The 17,912-nt window shown below is 37.2% G+C and overlaps 1 protein-coding gene across 2 annotated transcripts; it reads left to right on the top strand.

Moving 5' to 3' along the window:
- The first annotated feature begins 8,386 nt into the window (after positions 1 to 8,386).
- Positions 8,387 to 16,152, top strand: TMEM128 (transmembrane protein 128). Of its 2 annotated transcripts, none has more exons than XM_064653241.1 (5): positions 8,387 to 8,547; positions 9,614 to 9,755; positions 11,698 to 11,859; positions 12,937 to 13,045; positions 14,414 to 16,152. In XM_064653241.1, the coding sequence occupies exons 1-4, from the start codon at positions 8,406 to 8,408 to the stop codon at positions 13,034 to 13,036; spliced, it is 546 nt and encodes a 181-aa protein (XP_064509311.1). In that variant the 5' UTR covers positions 8,387 to 8,405; the 3' UTR covers positions 13,037 to 13,045; positions 14,414 to 16,152. The 2 variants fall into 2 exon arrangements, with proteins under 2 accessions (XP_064509311.1, XP_064509312.1); XM_064653242.1 differs by lacking the exon at positions 8,387 to 8,547 and adding an exon at positions 8,654 to 9,110.
- Positions 16,153 to 17,912: the final 1,760 nt, after the last annotated feature.

The raw sequence follows: 17,912 nt of genomic DNA, 5'->3' as shown, positions 1-17,912 counted from the left end.
ACATACTGAAGCATCTGCTGAATTTCTTCCCTACACTTCAAAAGGCCAATTCCATGTCCACAAGCCAGGATTATCTTCTGTCTCTCTGCCCTGGCTTCCATCATCCAGCTGGTCCCAGCTGCCTTGTTGTGTTGTGGGAGGGTATTGTAGCTGGGGTCAGTTCCTGAGCAGGGCAGCAAGTTGTGGAGTGGCACTACTGGCCGTGCTACTGCTGGCACCTGTGGTACCCACACGTGTTCTCAATAAGGGCCCTGCTGTTCTCTCCATGTGCTCGCGAACTCATCAGCTGCATCTTTTTTTCCTTTTTCAAACTGGTAAGGGCAGTTTGGATTATTTATGCTATTCATTTGAAAATAAATATTCACGGTAAATTCATACTTTGGAATATTGCAATTTGTCCTTCACATCTTGGGAGAATGATGGTTTCTCCTCATGAAAAGCACCAGCATTTTCTAATCTACAGACAAGCTGATCTATATCCGATGGAAACAAGAACCAAAAAGAAGCTCTGAAGTTGTGCAACAGTATTTTTAAAGCATTTTAAAGCACCTTTCCCCACCATTTTCTTTTTCCTGTGCTTTCAGGGCAAAGGGGCATTGCTTAATGCCACACTGCAGAATCATGCAGCTGATGGACGTGCACTTTTTGTTGTGTTTTTCTCAGCTGCAACCAACCAACAGTAATATTCAGAAGGAACTTTCTTATACTTGCAGCTGCCAATCTAGATTCTGAAGAAAAAAGAGGGAGCCCTTCAAACTTCCGCAGAAGCAGAAAAGCTACTGTAAAACATATAACTTTTAAAAAAGGAGATAGGGTAGCACCAGTATGAATTCTATTTTGTGTGTTTCCCAGTTTAGTTGCATGAATTTATACCATTAAAGCTAGTATTTTAGTATAGTTTTTGTACAGAAAAATCTCAATAAATGAGAATGTAAATAGAGTTCTGATTTTACCAGCAAGACCTGGGTGTTACAGTATGAAAAAAAGTCATTAAATATTTACTTTGTAACTTCAGATTTTCCACTTGCATTTCAAATTGAGATGTGAAAACAGATAAAATTAATGTTAACGATATACAGTTTTCCAGTATTCACTCAGTACTGTAACCACAGGGGATTACTTTGCTGTAACATAGATCATGGTACTGAAAAATTAGTGCAAGAGAATGGTTTTATAAAGCTTCTTTTAGCATTTAATACAAATTGACAATATCATGTGGAATTTTTTTAAATTTCCTTTTCCACCAATTATATGTTTAGCGATCACTGTTAATGTGAAGTCACAGTAAACTTAGTAGAGACCATCAGGTAACAGTAATGTAGCATTACAGAATGTTCCAGAATATGTTTTAGAGATTTTTTTTTTTAAACAGCATAATAGAGCTCCATAATAAAATAAGCCTTGCTGTTAAAGTTTTCCTTTCTAAAATAGTGCATTGGAAATTGAGTGTCTGTGGCAGGGTGGGGAAGGAAGAAGCAATGCAAATTAGAAAATTGTTTCAAGCTAGTGGCTTTCACTATAAGTATAGTATAAGCACTTGAGCAGGAAGTTTAATCACTGGAAGAAAAAAAATCTTCAAAGGACAGCTACTTATTTGTTGTGCTCAGCCCTCCACTGTTCTGGTGCATTAGAGTAGTTCATTCTTCTTTCTCCAGTGAAAACCGATCCTCCCACCTGGTGCTATAATCCGATTGCATCAGTACAATGTAGTCAGACCCCGACATGAGTAGTGGCTCGTAGCTGATGACCACAGGATACAGAGACCCAACACATGATTCCATTCGGAAACTTTTAAGGCTGTAACACTCACCCTTATTAAGGAAATAAGAGAGCAAATATTAAACTTTTTCTGTGAGATAAGTGAAAAAAAGGCATATTGTTCTGTACATTGAGCTGTATTCACAGGCTACAAGATATCTCAGTCAATATATTCAACATTTACCCCTTTCTTCTCCCAATTTAGCCATCAAGAAAAAAAAAATAAGTCCTCTAAGATTCTTTTCTGCTCTGTCAGCCAAGAAAAGGAGCATCTTATGTTTCCCATTAGTACTTTTACAGGAAGCGTTACTTTATATTGAATTCTAAATTTCACTTGGACCAGAGGAAGTTTTAGTAGTAACTTTCCTTTGCACTTGTTAAGACACAACTCCTTTTGCCTCTGTAATCTACTGCTTTTCTTTGCACTTCTTGGAATTCCTTTTGCACCTGAATCCTTGTGCTTTTATGCTCTCGCAGTGTAAAAGTTGTAAAACCTTCAAGCTTTTTGCTTAAATTGAACTTTATTCTGCAAGACTGCAGATCACAGAGCTTTCTCAAACACATCTTATTTTTTATTTATCCTTTGTTTTAAAATTTATTCTACAAGACTTAGAATTGTTCAGTCTTTGGAGACTGTGTTTTGCCCTTCTCACTAGATTCTTTGTATAAAACCTGCCCTTGCTACTCAACCTCATACCTGAGTTACAGCAAAAGGAAAATACTGACTTCCTACAGAAGTAGTTTTATAGTTTCTGAAATTACTTAAAAGTAATAGGAAAACAGAAATTGTGCCTCTGTATGCCTAGCCACCCATTAAACCACTATTCTCAAACTTCTAGGTGGAATGCATTAGTACTAAATTAGTATAGAAAGCCTAACTGAGGCCTGATTACAGTCAAAATGAACTCACCTATATTTGTTTTATTAGAAAAAGATGCTTTTAAGCATCCTGGAATCTTCCTCTCAGGCAGCATGACATCCATCTGAAAGTATTCAAGTCACTACATCTCATCTAGGTGACAAACTGAATGAAAAATAACACCAGAATTCCACCTGCATTGCAGATGGCTCAAAATACACGATGTTTAGTCCTTCGTTCTGTTTTTGCAGGAGCCATTTAGTGAATTTCCACGACCGAGCCATTAATGTATAAATGTAAACCATGAAATGCACTTTTATGCATTATATTTTCTTCCCTTCTGCTGGCCTTTAGCTCTTGATGATGAGAAGGAATTCAAGGAGGAAAACACACTGCATAATATCCATATGTGACAAAGGCTCATGTTTTCCGTGGATGAGACAGGACCAGAATTTTCTTCTAGACTTCTTTCTTACCACTAAAGCAAGTTCTTCACTTAATGCCTGCATTTCTGCTTTGAACTTCTAAATCAATTGCTAGTCTAAAAGGTTTGACTGACTCATACAGACATCTCTTAGAGTGTTTTAATAATTTTTTCCTGATCTATCCATTCTACCATTTACATTAACACATTTTATGGTCTGTTTCTACAATTTCTTTACCTTACACCATGAAATATGTTTCCTCTTGCTTCTTGCTGCTACAATTCTGTCTCAGATGAACCTTTGAAAGTTCAGCTCTTTTGGTGAACTTTCAGAACTTAAGTGATTTCAGAGTTTAGCATTGGATAAGTTTTCCATGAGAAGAAAAAATATTAACTCAGCTGATGCTCTTAAAGACCTGTTCATATTAAGCAGATTAGTCAAAACAATATGGGAATTGTACTAACATCTCCAGCCAAAATTTCAAATTGCTGAATTCAGTCTTCCTAAAGCAAACATCTTTCTCTTCCTGTCTCTCTTGGACAGTATAGCACTGTCAGTGTTCCCTCTAACTCTGTTGCCCAATTAATTATAATACCAGATAAAAATACATGAAAAATTGACCCTACAAGATACATAAGTGCTAATGGACCATGAAGGATGATGGTAAAGAAAACCTGCTTATACACGAGTGAAGCATGTAAGAGCTTTGTTTTGTATTTACTTTTTTTCAGGACTCCACAGAAAAATTCTCCAGGCGAACAGCATGAGCTGGATCCCACACTCTTACACATCAGTGAGATGTTGCTATGCTGAATGCATGAAAATGATCTGTAGTTTCCAATCTCGTTCACAGTGAGATCCACGCGCCCAAGAACCTTTGTCCCTTCTTTTTTACATCAGTGAAATCGCAGGCAGTGGGGACACCAGACGTCCCCAAAATAATAGTAAATATGTTAACACAGCCTAAAATAATGTTGACCTCTACCAATGCAGAAATAAAGTCACACTGAAAGAGACCAATACTGCTGTACAGTGAATGTTTGATAAATAACACAGTTGAATGCCCCTGCCCACAACTGATAGTCTTTTCTGTGTGAATTAGATGTGTAATCTTCATTATTCAAAAACCAAACAAAACTTTAGGATGTTCCTAAGTGGCCTAAGTATGAAATTCTTGTCATATTGTTACAGATGCATGGTTGCACAGATGTTTTCCTCAATAAAGAAATCGGTTTCAGTAATTCCCAAGTGTTTCCTTTCCCACCCTCCCACATCTGGCTATTTGTTTTTGCCTCTCCACCACCCCCTGCATTTTTGCAGGCTTTTAAAACCAGATCAAATCCTCAAACTGAGAGGTATTATATACCACTACTGGAGATTGAGTAGTCAAGAACAATTATAGCTGGAGTACTGCTGCCAAATGCTTTGTATCATTAAACTGTAGTCTTGGGAAAACATTTTGAGAGCCATTGTATTCCCTTAAGAAAGTAAGCATAGCTAACTGAAACTAAACTCAAGAAATGATTTAGAAGAGACAGCAGGAAAATTTATTTAGCAACTTCTAGGAGAATGGTTTATCCAGATTTATTTTGGATAAATAAGATAATTTTTGGACATTTGGATAAATTTGGATTAATATTCTGGTTTTGTTTACACATTCGAAGATGCAAGCCAGAATGAATAGAACACTCTTCTCATTTTATATTCTTAATGCTGATTATAGCGAAAGGCATGAGTCAAACACTGACGCTACCTAATATTTAATCAGGGTAATTGAGAGTATTGAAATGGTCTTCTATCAAATAGATACTCCAGATTAAAGTACTGTTCTGGACCAGCTATTTCTTTGTAATTTGCTGACAACTTTGAAGGTGAAGAATAACATACCTAGATAAATCAGATGGCAATACGTGGTGTGATTTTTTTCCTCTTCTCTTAGATGCACTCTTCACCTTTTTGACTGCCTTTATCTTTCCTGCTTTCTTTTCCTTCATGAAGTTCAAATGCTTGCATGCTTATATGTAGTGCCTTCTTGGTATCAAACACACTATTATATGCATTGTTTCCTTCCTAAAGGGTCAATTCAAGGCTGTGCTGCAATTTAATACTCGCATGAGAATTCAGCTTGAGTTCAATAGTTTGTATATGGACCACAGTCAGAGTCAATTGAGTTTTAACCTTCAGTTGTTTTTCAGATCTATATTAAGTTATTCACACCAAGTGCTTTTAAGTCCTTTGCTGATTTTTTTCCATTGTACTGGATTTAAAATAGTTAAAAGAATGCAAGATGAAAGCAAGAGAACTGTAGTACTATTTTGAGGCTTCTTTGTAACCTAGATAAGTCAGACAATGTATTTACTTTTTCACATAGTGGAAATGCTTCAGTGCAAGGACAAGGTAAAGAAAGGACTGAGAGTCTCTACACATCCAATCATTTTACTCCTGATGGTAGAAGATAAGCAGCAAATTACTACTCACTTCATTTTTACTTGGTTCATGAACAGAAAGCACAGAGTATATAGCACAGCCATTCCTCAAAATAAAAAATATGTCTACACTGTATCCAACCTACTTCAGCTAAAAATTAACATAGGCAGGAGACCACCTTACTTTGGAATGAAGCAAGTTCCAACCAGGTCTTATGTGAACAGATAACACTTGGGTTAATTTAGCTATTGACTTCTGTAATGGGGAAAAAATTACAAATATTTGCTAGAATACTAGAAAATTAATTTGTCTTCCTAAAAGTGAGAATTTAACTGGGAAGTCCAATTCTAAAATATCCAGTCAGTCAAGAGACATAAAAAGTTACCATTTGTGAGTGTCATTAAGAGTTACCCGTAAATCAACATAAAACCAACTAATCAGTAAACAGCAAATCCTCAGCAAGCAACAAGAAAATGAAATTCAAAATACGCAACTAGATTGCAAAATTCAGCTTGCAGTTATAGGTGAAAACCCTGAACATTTAAAGACATTCAAATAACTAACAAAGCATTATTTTCTACTTAAAAGAAAAGAATGCAAAGGTGTTGAATTCAGTTCCAAAAATGTGGGAACTGAATCATGTTATGCAAGAGACCAGGAATACAGTTAACAAAAAAATTGCTGCAAACTCTGTGTACATTTCATTCACTGAATCTTCAAATTCACAAATTTCTTTCACAGACTGTTAACTAAATTTATCAAATCGAGCACCACATTTTAAAATACTTCCTAACATTTCTGCAAGGATTCTTAAACGTTAACTTGCAAGAATTAATTATCCACAATGGGCCCGTTGATTAGATGCTTCATTAATTATGTTGTTCATTTTGTCTCAGTTCAGCTCCTGATCTCTATCTACTCTTCAGCAGATTAATAATTTCTGAATCAGAGAAGCGCTGCGAAAAGATCACAGGAAACATCTTAGCTCTACAAACACTGAACATGAGCGGTCTCAGTTAAGGTCAATAGTGAGTCTGGGAAGGGAAGCTCTTATTTCAGCTCTTTGCACAATACCTAGTCTGTAGGTAAACAGAAGTGGTCAGTTTAACAACTCTAACAGATCTTAATCTTTTCAAGCATACATATTTATTTAGTTGCTATGATTAAATCAAAGATATATCCTATGAATAGCTTTTGCAAAGAAAGAGCATGATTTCCTTTGTTTCTTATTTGAATCACTAAGATGAAAGTGAAGGCTGAGGTAGTAATTCCACTCAAAGGAAATAAAACAAAGAAACCTCTATTTCATTGCTAAGAAAGCAGAGCTCTGAGCTCCCACGAGCTGTTAACTTCAAAATATTGAACTGGACTAATTAAAAAATAATCCCTGTAGTCACTGAGGACTATGATGTGGTTGGCCCTTATGTGACATATTGTAAGGCTGGGAAAACAGTTTCTACTTACTATGACACGTCTCACATGAAATTCAGATGTAAATGAAGGCCTGACTTTATGCAGAGAAAAAAAAAATTCTTTTCTGTTCTTTAATCTTTTAGGCTGAATTTATTCAAACTCAACACACAGTAATAAAGAAACCAGAAACCTTGTTTCCCTTGTCCCTAGAACCTCACTCGTCTATAAAGCAGACAACAGGATATTTAGGAAAATATAGTTATCCAGCAGGTTTAGAACTGCTTAAGAGCAGTGCAGGCCAGAGCAAGTTTAGTTTTTAGCCTAGTTAGTTTCTACCAGTTAGTCTCTACCCTTAGGACGGCCTAATATTTTTTAAAGTTTACTGATAAAATACATAACTATTTAACCACAGTCTACATTCCATTCTTTTTGAGTTTCCTGCTTTCTCATCATGAAACTACAGAGGAAGTATCTGCAAACTTTTTCTCCTGGTATGCAAAGAATTTTTTTTCTTCAATCTACTTTATAATAATCTGAGCTTTTATTGAATATTTCTACATTTAATTCCACTGGAAAGAAAAGCTATCCATAACAACTGCCATATTGCACAGGTACATCCACTCTGAAGTCAGTGGGATTTTTGTGTTAGTTGGAACATTACACCACACAATTTTGTCTAAGAAAGCCCAGAATTTGTAACCACATGTATCATCTAAGCAGCCTGGTGAATCATTACTATTAGAAACAAATTTCAATTTTATAAGCCATGGCTTAATGGTTTAATCATTGAACACACCCCAAAAGACACAGTACTTATATTCACAGTATTCTGATAAGGACCAGACTTTAAATTAATCAGTCAACATAATTTAGTAGTTTTGAGTCTGTCCATAAATTGTTCGTGAATAAACAAGAAAGCCATGATAATCTAATAGGTCTCAAGGTTTTGTTTGCAGAAACATGGTGATGTGACTTTTTATCTAGCCATGCAGAACTCAGCTACAGAACCGAAACAATCTATTTTACCATTTTACTAGGTTATTTAACTTTTACCTAGTTTGTCATGCAAATATGTTATTTCCAGTTATGAGCTGCAGTCCCGAGTGCTACAGGACCCTTGTGGCTCTCGAAACCCCTCAGAGCTTTGTATTTGCCTCATGTTCCACCTTTACCATTGTTCTCTGTCACAAAAATAGAGATTTTCCTAACATCTGCCCTCAAGAGCACCTGGTTGCCAAGGTGCGATGAGCCAAACACTTCTACGCACTGTGTTTCCCACTAGTTTTCTTAATAATTTTCTTAATAATTTTTGACATAACAGCCGTCACTGCGGCACTTGGCTTTACGTGACGCTGTTCACTGTTTTCAGCGGGGACTAGAGCGATCCCTGAGGCTGTTTATTTGTGACACCCCCGCGGGCCGAGAGCCGGGCAGAGGCGCCCTGTGCCCGCCGCCGCCCCTCACGCCAGGCCCGTCGCGGCCGCCGCTCCCGCCCCGCCGCGTCACTGCCGGAGCGGCCCAAGATGGAGCCCGGCGGTGGCGGCGGGGACGGGGACGCTCTCCCGAGGCTCCGGCGCCCGGTGCGGCGCGGGCCGGAGCCCTGCGACCCGCAGCCCTGCGACCCGCGGCCGCCGCAGCCGCGTCCCGGGACCGGCGGGACGGCCGGTGGGTGGTGCCGGGGTGCGGAGAGCGGGGCCGGGCGCTGCCGGGCGGGCGCTGCGGCAGGAACGGGGGCCCCTCGGATGGAGCGGCGCGGTGCCCGCCTGCCCGCAGCTCCTCCGCCCTCAGGTGTCTGCTCCTTACAGCGAGCTGGATGTGGAAGGGAGACGCGACTTACAGCCGCGGATTGCTTGATGGGGATGAAGTGCTTAAATTCTCCCGGGCCCAAGCTCTAGTAGTGTGAGGAGAAATCTGGGAAATGAAAAATAAAACCGCCCGTGAGCTCCAGCGGAGCTGTCGGAGCGCTCGGCTGTGGAGGAGCTGGAACACATGACACTGCTGGAGGCACCAGGCTACTCCTGGTGATAAAGTTCAGAGTATGAGACATCAAAAGCACCTCTGACACCTTTTTTTGACATTGTGTATAAATACTGAGTGCCTAAATACTTTAAAAAAAGACTTTCTCATCTGCTTACTCTGTTATCTTGCTTCTTCTAAACGTATAGTGATGAAAGGGAAAAGAGAAGATACTTTTCTGCACAATGATAGTTCTACTTCACCTGCTGAAGGTGTGCAGCGTGAGTCAAGCTAGCTCCTGAAACTGGAGCTGAAAATCTCTGGTGAATTAACTGCAGTTAAGAACAAGAAAATTATTTCTGCCTGAAATACTTACAAATACAAAATTCATTAAAAAGGGTATCAATAAATTAGTAATTGGAAATACCAGCCTGACATTCTATATGCTAGATTAATAAAAATGCTTTGATAATGCCAGGAGGCTTTAATTAGTTACACAACCCATACAAAATCTAATCAGCTGTTTCCTGAAAGTGTACACAGACATGATGTTGTGCTGATTGTTGGTGTTTTATCCTTTTATCACAGGATACCTTGCTTAGTCAGTTTTATTTCAGTAAACGTTCAGAGCTTTTTAGAATATTTATAGTACAAAGTGTATTATAATCTCCAAAGATAAATGAATTAAAAAGATAAAGCATCATGTTTTACATAGCTATAATCATACTCCATTTAATGACTGGCTTTAGTGCTATAATTATGTTCTTATTTACAGAAGAGTCTACAGCTGTAGAGAAGAAGATGAAACCTCCTACCAGACTCAATATTCATTCTGCATTCTGGATTTTGGCATCAATAGCTGTGACATACTACTTTGATTTTTTTAAAACTGTTAAAGAAACTATGCAAGCAGATAGGTAAGGTATCTTTTTTTACAAAGAAAGTTGTGTTTTCATCTTACAATCATATTCAGTTTTGTTACATCTGAACAGTATATTTTAAATCTTGGATAAACAAGATCTACAATAGGAATAGAGGGAACTGGGACTGTTCAACTTGGAGAAGGCTCAGAGGCATCTTAATACAAATACCTGAGGGGAGGGTGCTAAGAAGACAGAGGCAGACTCTTTTCAGTAGTGGCCAGTGACAGGACCAGAGGCAGTGGGCACAAAATGAAACATGGGAGGTTGCCTCTGGACATCAGGAAGCACTTTATGATTGTGAGAGTGACTGAGCACTGGTGTAGGTTGCCCGGATAGGTTGTGGAGTCTCCATGCTTGGATATACTCAAAAACCATCTGGACATGGTCCTGGACAACTGGCAGTAGCTGACCTTGCTTGAGCAGCAAGGTTGAACCAGATGACCACCTAAGTTGATATTATTAAACTAATTTTTAAGTAAATACAGTGCTTAAAATTTTGCTATAATTATTTCTTTTCTGTGGACTACTGAGCCATCTATGTACATGCAAACTTTGTTCTGATAGCAGGCATTCTATTACTGTACCTTCAAGTTTTCACTTAAGTACAAGAAATAGCCGCCTCTTTTGTTGAAAGTGTTGTAGTTTTGCTTTTATTTTAATAAACCCCCCCTGAAATTAATCTTTAAATGTCAAACTGAAGTTCGTTTCTCTAGAAGTTCTCTAGGCTTCTTTGAGTAGGTCAGTGAAAAATTAGTAAAATAATTTCTCTGAAGCAATTTCTATTTCTAGTCTATTTATTTTCCATTAAATTAGTTTCAGTGAGATTGATGGGTGTCAAATATTTTTAGATACCCTCAGCTGGAAGTGCTTTTAAAACTGCCATTGCCATTGTCATTATTGTATCAGCATGTGGAAGCTGCACAGGGCCTTGCTCTGGGCTGTGAGGTTCTCTGGAGCTGCTCTTCCAGGCTAGATACACCCTTCATCCAGTTGGCTGTGAAAACAAGCTAGTGACTCCAGGACATAATCAAAATTTTGGGTGTCAGGACCCTGTCTTTCTGCACTGCTTGTGTAAGTAGACTATGGCAACTGCTCTCTTAATGCAGAATTCACAATTGGTAGTACCAAGGTACCAAAATAACCCCTGATATTTTGCTGTACCATTCCAGAACAAATGTTACCTGAGTAGGAAGATCCTTGATTACCCTTTGTAACTTAGTAATCAAACAATAGCAATAAGAATTTGCTTTTTAAATTTTTTATTTGCTAAATACGCATTCAAATAAGTGTAAGATTTTATTCAAGTGCACCTTCCTCACAAATTGTCTTTCCCATTCTAGTCTTGAAGTATGTCCTCAAAGAGACTCAAAAGTGTGTCTTCCTAAATAATCAAATCACATACCCTGTGTTTTCTTGACTCTCAGTTTGAAGTCCTGGATTTCTCTCTGGTTTTCTTCAGCATCTCTAAAGAAAAATCTTAATGCTTCTTGTCTGTGAAATTTGAGAGTTCACAAACTGAAATCTCATTAAAGCTTTCTGCAAAATTTCTGTTGCACAAAAAGTTACACAAAAAGTTACAGTGAGAAGCACAGTTGCAGTGAAGCCTCTTTTGTTTCATTACTGACAAAGTAGTTTTGGTGTGGTAGCATAGTAGATCCCTGACAAGATCTGTTGCATTGATTTCCAAGATGCTTGAGGGAAAAATGAATGAAATGCTGCATCGCAAAATGAAACTCAGTTGTGTATATTAGACAGCTTTGAAGGGCAAAAAGTGTTTTGTAAAAGTAATTTAAGATAAAAACTACAGGAACTCTAGGCCATAATCTGTGTAATTAACATATATTGTCTGTTCTGTTTCTAGACTAGAGTGAAGATTAACGTGCCAACTACAATGTGACTTTGCTTAACATGGTTTAATATGCTTTCCTTCCTGCAGTTGGTGGCTTGCCAGTGGCACTTGTTTGATGGCTGTGTGTTTATCCGTTGCCTTTTACTGCATCCTGTATCTTGAGTGGTACTGTGGAATTGTGGACTATGATGCACAGTATCCAGCACTGATACCTATCACAACAGCTACCTTTATAGCAGCAGCAATTTGGTGAGTTCAAACGCTGTACAAACTTCTGCTAAGCCTGTGCAAGTCTGTGTGTTAATGGGCTCATTTTATAATTTCTGTAATTCTACTATGTGTATTGGTCACAATACTAGTTCTGCATAGCATAATTTCTTCCAGTTTCAACTTTCCTCTACAAAGCAAGAGTTGGAACAGTTGAAATTGTATATTAAATGTACTTGCAGATCTTTTCTATCTTGAAAATGTATGGGAACACTGAAGTCCTTAGCTTTGTAAATTTATCACCTTTGGCAACTATTTGTGCAGTTTACAAATTAAGGCAAAGGTGTATTCCCTAGCTGAGAAAACCTGATCAGTTTCTGTCAGAGTTCTTCATTATCAAATAATCTGTAAGTAGCAAACATACACAAAATGTTGTCAGACACTTTATTTATGAGATTATACAAGTCAGGATTGAGCAAATGTGCATATGAGTGAAAAAAATTATATGTGTGTGTGCCATTATATTTGCTCTCTGCATGAAAGCTGGTTTCCTCTTGTTTAGCTGTTGTATCTGAAAGTCAGTATTTGTTGCAACGGTGGGAAAAAAAGGAAGATTGAAGAAAATAAAGGTTCTCTATAGTTTAGAATTAGTCAAACCTATAATTATTGTAATTCAGTTGTAAAATAAGTTGGTTTTCCCCCTGTCTCTTCAGTTAACTGAAATCTGGCTGGCTGGAAGTTCAGATGAAGCCTTTTCTCAGCTGCCACGTGCCCATGGAAAAATCAAAGAGTAGGTCATTTCCAGGGGCTTCAGGTACAGAGATTCTGAAAGTAAAACATATCTTTACCCTTGATGGGACTGACTGGACTTGCTCAGTGCAAAACCTGCAGCAGCTGCTGAAGTTCTAGGATGAGTTGTCGTTCAGTAAACAGTAAACTAAGATACCAATTTAATAAGTAATGCTGGAGTGTTTTAATTTTGTTTTCATAAAGAAGCAAGTATTTTTCCAGGTTAAGTAATTTAAATCTTATTTCCTCTTGTGAAGTTTTCTTTGTATACCTGGTATTTCCATAGTATGGCAACTGAATTTACCAAATACTTCCTGCTTTTATTCCCAGTTTCAATGTTGCCTTGTGGCCTGTCTGGTCGTTTTTGACACCTCTGTTGCTCTTCATTCAGTTTATGGGTGTTGTGATGCTTGTATCACTCCTGGGATAAGCCATTCAGGTAAATAATTTAATTTTTTAAGCACACAAAAGCATTTATCTTGTTGTGTGAACTGCTTTGTTGGACATTTAAAGATTGTAAGACCATTTAAGGATTCCTTCTCTATGTTTTGTCTACACTTCTACAATATTGACATTTTGTGGCATATAGAATAACCAGAGAACATGCAATTATCCGAAGGGGAAGAATATCCTTTCTTCCTCTCTAAGATTTCATTCTAGACAGTGAAAAGAAGTGATTAGTGAGAATGGATGGTTTGGAGACATATAGGTCAAATACCTGCAGCTTTTACCTGGACTGGGAAAACTTCTTAGCAAAGCTGCTTGATCTGACTAAAGGGGAGAAGCTATTAACATCCATATGCAACTGCCTTCTCTATTTTTTTTTTTTAATTCAAAAGCTTTGTCTTACCTTTGTCTTTAGGTATGTTGTTTTCATTTCCTGTGATGAACAGTACAGATCAACCTGCTTGTCTGGAAAACTGCCAGATATGAGAAGTTCTTTGTTATTCCTAAAAAAACTTTTCAAAGGCAAAACCGTCTGTTTTGTTGACTTGAAAAATTAATTTTCAATAACTGCTACATTGAAAATGGGTTCCCACATCTTTTGTTAGGATATATTTATCAAATGAATCCTGTGAAATGGAAAAAGCTAAGGAAGACATCAAAGAGAGCTCAGTAAATAGGGTCAGGGATGTCACAGGTGTCTACGTCATCCAGGGAAGTTACTCTTCTTTGTTGTTCTTAAGAGAATGTGGGGGAGCTGTTTAGCTTTGCTTGCCATCACAAAGCCTTTTTGGTGCGGAAGTCCCTCAGCAGTTTTATGAGTGCAGTAAGAAGAATATGACAGTGCTGGATTTACATCACTGTAGTGCCACAGTTGTAGGCAAAACATGTTTTAGTGGCTTGGACAGTGAAATGCAGATTTTTTTTATTTTTTTTTTACATAAACAAACTGAAACTAGTGTTGCGTTTTTCCTCCTATTTTCTAGATACCAAGAAACCTGAGTTTTTCCAGGAGTCAGTTAACTTAGGCCTTATTCTGACAACACCTATGTACTTCTGAAAAATACAATACTTAATTCAGAGTCTCTTTACTGTGAGAGCTTCAGTCACACTTACTGACACAAACTTATTCAAATCATGTTTGCTAGTTCTGTCATTAGCTGTGTTCTGTCTGAGCACTGGAAGGATGTGGGGAAGTTCTATATTAGGGCAAAGATTCTTTGCCTAATAATTAGGGCTAAGTTATTACTTGGTGTTGCAAAATCATTAACTTATAGAGTTAGTACAAGATACAGCTTGTGCAGTATATATACAGTCTTCCAACATTTTTGTTAAATTGTGTTCGTTTTTTCTTTTCTTTCAGCTTCATGTGAAGGACTCAAGTAACTGTTATCCTGCAAAGTGGATATCACTTTTGTTACATTCCAGTACTTTTGTTGTTTCTAATGCTGCCTTTTTGCTCTAACTGATACAGTAATTCTTAATCTACCTGATTTATAAATCAATGGACATAACTGTAGGAAGAAGAAACTGAATAGTGAATAATTGAAAGATAGATAGGTTTTACATCTCTTGGTAACATAAAGCATTTCATTGCTGCTTTGTAAAGCTTCTGTTTATGTTTTAATATTAAGCACATGGGTAATAAGTCATGGAAACATAGAATAGTTGGTGTTGAAAGGGACCTTAGTTATCTCTGGGGACCTCAGATGTCACCTAGTCAACTTCCTGCTCAAATCATGTTGTTTGACTTGGAAGTAATTGATGTTTAATTGAAGTGTAATGGAGTTTTAATACTATATTCTTTCCATTTGAATTGACAGCTAAAATACTGTTATCTGGAACCTGTGTTTGTACTTATAAACTTACTTATAGGAGGCATTTCTTGATCTATTACATTTCTAATGTTATATTTGTTACCATGTAGGAAATATTACATAATCTCTTGAATTCAAATCTGCTAGTGTTTGGAAAAAAGTATGGATAGGGCCTAGAAAGCTGGTTGACATTTGGCAGGGCCATCAATTAAATAAATAAATTCTACTTGTGCTGATACAGTTTGTCCACAGCCAAAGGTAGATGACCAAGCTGTGACTAACCAGCAATATAATGAACACTATTAACAGTGCACAAGAAATTCAGAGAACAAATTACATTCTTTTGATGTACGCACTATTTTTCAGTTTTCAGGATGTTTTTCTTTCTGTAAATTAACTTTTGATTCTTAGCAGTGCCTGTTAATGAAGTTGCCATTTTCCTTCCTCAGCAATGAAGAGGCTGATATTAACTTAAAAGCTATTGGTCATACTCAGTTGGGAAAATAAAATAGCATTTTATTTTTATTAGGTGACTGTTCGTGTTGACTGAGATACTTGGCTATCTGGAGACCTGGGCACCATCCAGTTGCTAGACCACTCTTTGTAGATCCTTGTGTTAAATACTTTCCCACCCACAGCTTTTGGAAAATAGGAGAATGTAGAAGCTGGGTGTGGAAACTTGTTAAAATTTACGCCTTGTGACTGTTGCTTGAAGTCTGGACTGTCAGAGGATACTGTGTTCTTCATTCTGACTTTCAAATTCACAGCATTGCTGAATACAAAATATGTGAAATGTTTAGTTTACATGAAAAAGGTAGACATTGTCTTTCGCTGTTACTGTTCCATTAAGGAAAAAACTTTCTATTGGTATGTGATACAAAAGATCAGTCAAACCAAAATAAAATACATTCAGCACTGCTTTTAGTAATTTGTAGAGTAAGTTAACAGCTTGATTTGTTGAAATGTAATATTTAGGTTTGCCAAAACCAGTTGTGCTTCACATCCTTAAAGAGCAAATTGCTTATCTTCAGGTGTCCATCTTTTAATTAATTTTAACTATTTTATGTCTGCATCCATAGGTACATTTGAGTAACTTTGTTTATTATGATATTTAAAGTGCAGTGTTACTCAGGGATGGTAATTATCACTGTATTTTATTTGTCAACTATATAAATGCTCTAGGTGTTTTAAGTTGCCTTGTAATCTTGAATTAAAATTACTATTTGCTACATGGTTTTTCAAATTTATTCTTCTGGACATCTTAATAAACTTTGTACGAAAGTGATCAGTTATTGTTCAGTACTTAATTATTTAACTAATTCCACTTTCTTGGAGATTTGGAGTGCATCCCATCATTTTTCCTATAAAATGGATGTTCATGTAGATTTTAAATACTGTACTTGACTTGGAGGATCTTTGTCTTTCATGACCCCTCATTGTGTTTATTGAAGGTGTAATATCATTCTGTTCATCTTTGGAGAGCTGTTTGCTCTCTGACTACTTTGATGTCTTTTTCTGCGAATCCTGGATAGATATTTCATTGAACAAAAGTCCTGCAAAGTCTTAATAGTTCCCTGAAAAAAAACTATCAGGCAATCAAAACCCTCACCCCTATCAAAGCTTGAATGTACCATCTTGCTACAGACCACCATAGGTATCTTCTGTATCCATTTACATTAATTTCATTTAAGTATGAGAATACGTATCAGCACCAAAAAGCTTTAGTTTACAGGTGACAAGGGATGGTCTTGGATAATCTTGAAGTAAAATAGTCCACATAGTGAAGATTATTTATCACAGTTACCCACAAAAGCTCTTTAAAATGGAAGCATCTTTCTTAATTATTCTTTAAAGGTTGCATTGCATAAGGTAAAAGTGGGATTTGGCATTTCCACAAGCTTTTGAGAATGATGGATGTAGCTATGAGCTAGAAGCTGTTGAAGCCTGAGCAGTTTGATTATTTATGCTTTTTATTTATACTGCTGTTACAGACTTGACAGAAACATAGGGCTTCCAGTTAAGTGCATTCTTCAAAGGGAAAATTTGCAGATGGCTTAAAATACTTGTTTCTTGAGAACAGGTCAAAATGAATAAAGGACATGAGCTACTACTTCCTTACGTTTACCTAAACATAAGGTGATTGTCCAGAATTCACTCATTCCACCCTTCTGCCATTTTGTTTTTCTTCCCTATTCTTTAAGGGGAATGACAATCCCAGACATTTACATGTAAGTTCAAGGTGTCCTTTGTTATTTAAGAAAAAACTCTCTTTAATAATTTCTGGCTTCAAAAGAGAAAAACCACTCTAAGTTTTGACCGAGGAAGTGGAGAAAATAAATGCTGTATTTTCAATATATCCAATTTTTTTTTTTTTTGATGTAACTGAACTAGTGGCTTAATTTCATGTGAGATGTGGGTGGGTCACTCTCTGTAAAAACCAATACTTTGGGTAATCAATATGCTACCAACAGGTACAGAGTAAATATGTAATACTTGCCTGGCCAGAACAAGGACCAATCTATCTTGGTATTTGGCCTCCAAGCAATGTCTCAGTACCCAAAAACCTAGAGTTATGAGAATTCATATTGTATGCCAACAAAATATAATTAAAAACAAATAATGGTTTACCCTGGGCTAAATTCCTCTCAACCCCTACAGGCAATCAACTGATGCTCCAAATCTTGAGGTTTGCATACCTAAATAGCTTGTGACCATGGGTTACAGTCAGAACTAGGCAGTTTAAGTAGAAAAGGGTCAAATGTGTAATACTTAAAATGTGTATAAATACTGGGAAAATTAATAAATAAGAAGTGGAGTAAATTCTGCAGAAGTTTTTGCTACTTTATGCTCAGTAGTTGCTTCTCCAGCTAGCAATTGCTATAATACTGTGTTGTCGGAATAGACTTCCTAAAAAAATAAGGCAAATTGCTGCTTTTGAAAGGTCTAGACAATTCCTGAAAATGGAGATTCTGTACTACCGATGGAAGTACTGGTTGCCCAAAAGTAGGGGACCTGTGGGGCCCAGAGTGTGAAGTATGGTGGGTG

This window comes from Pseudopipra pipra, chromosome 4 (assembly GCF_036250125.1).
Source record: "Pseudopipra pipra isolate bDixPip1 chromosome 4, bDixPip1.hap1, whole genome shotgun sequence".
NCBI lineage: Eukaryota > Metazoa > Chordata > Aves > Passeriformes > Pipridae > Pseudopipra > Pseudopipra pipra.
This window is presented reverse-complemented; position numbering and strand designations above follow the sequence as displayed.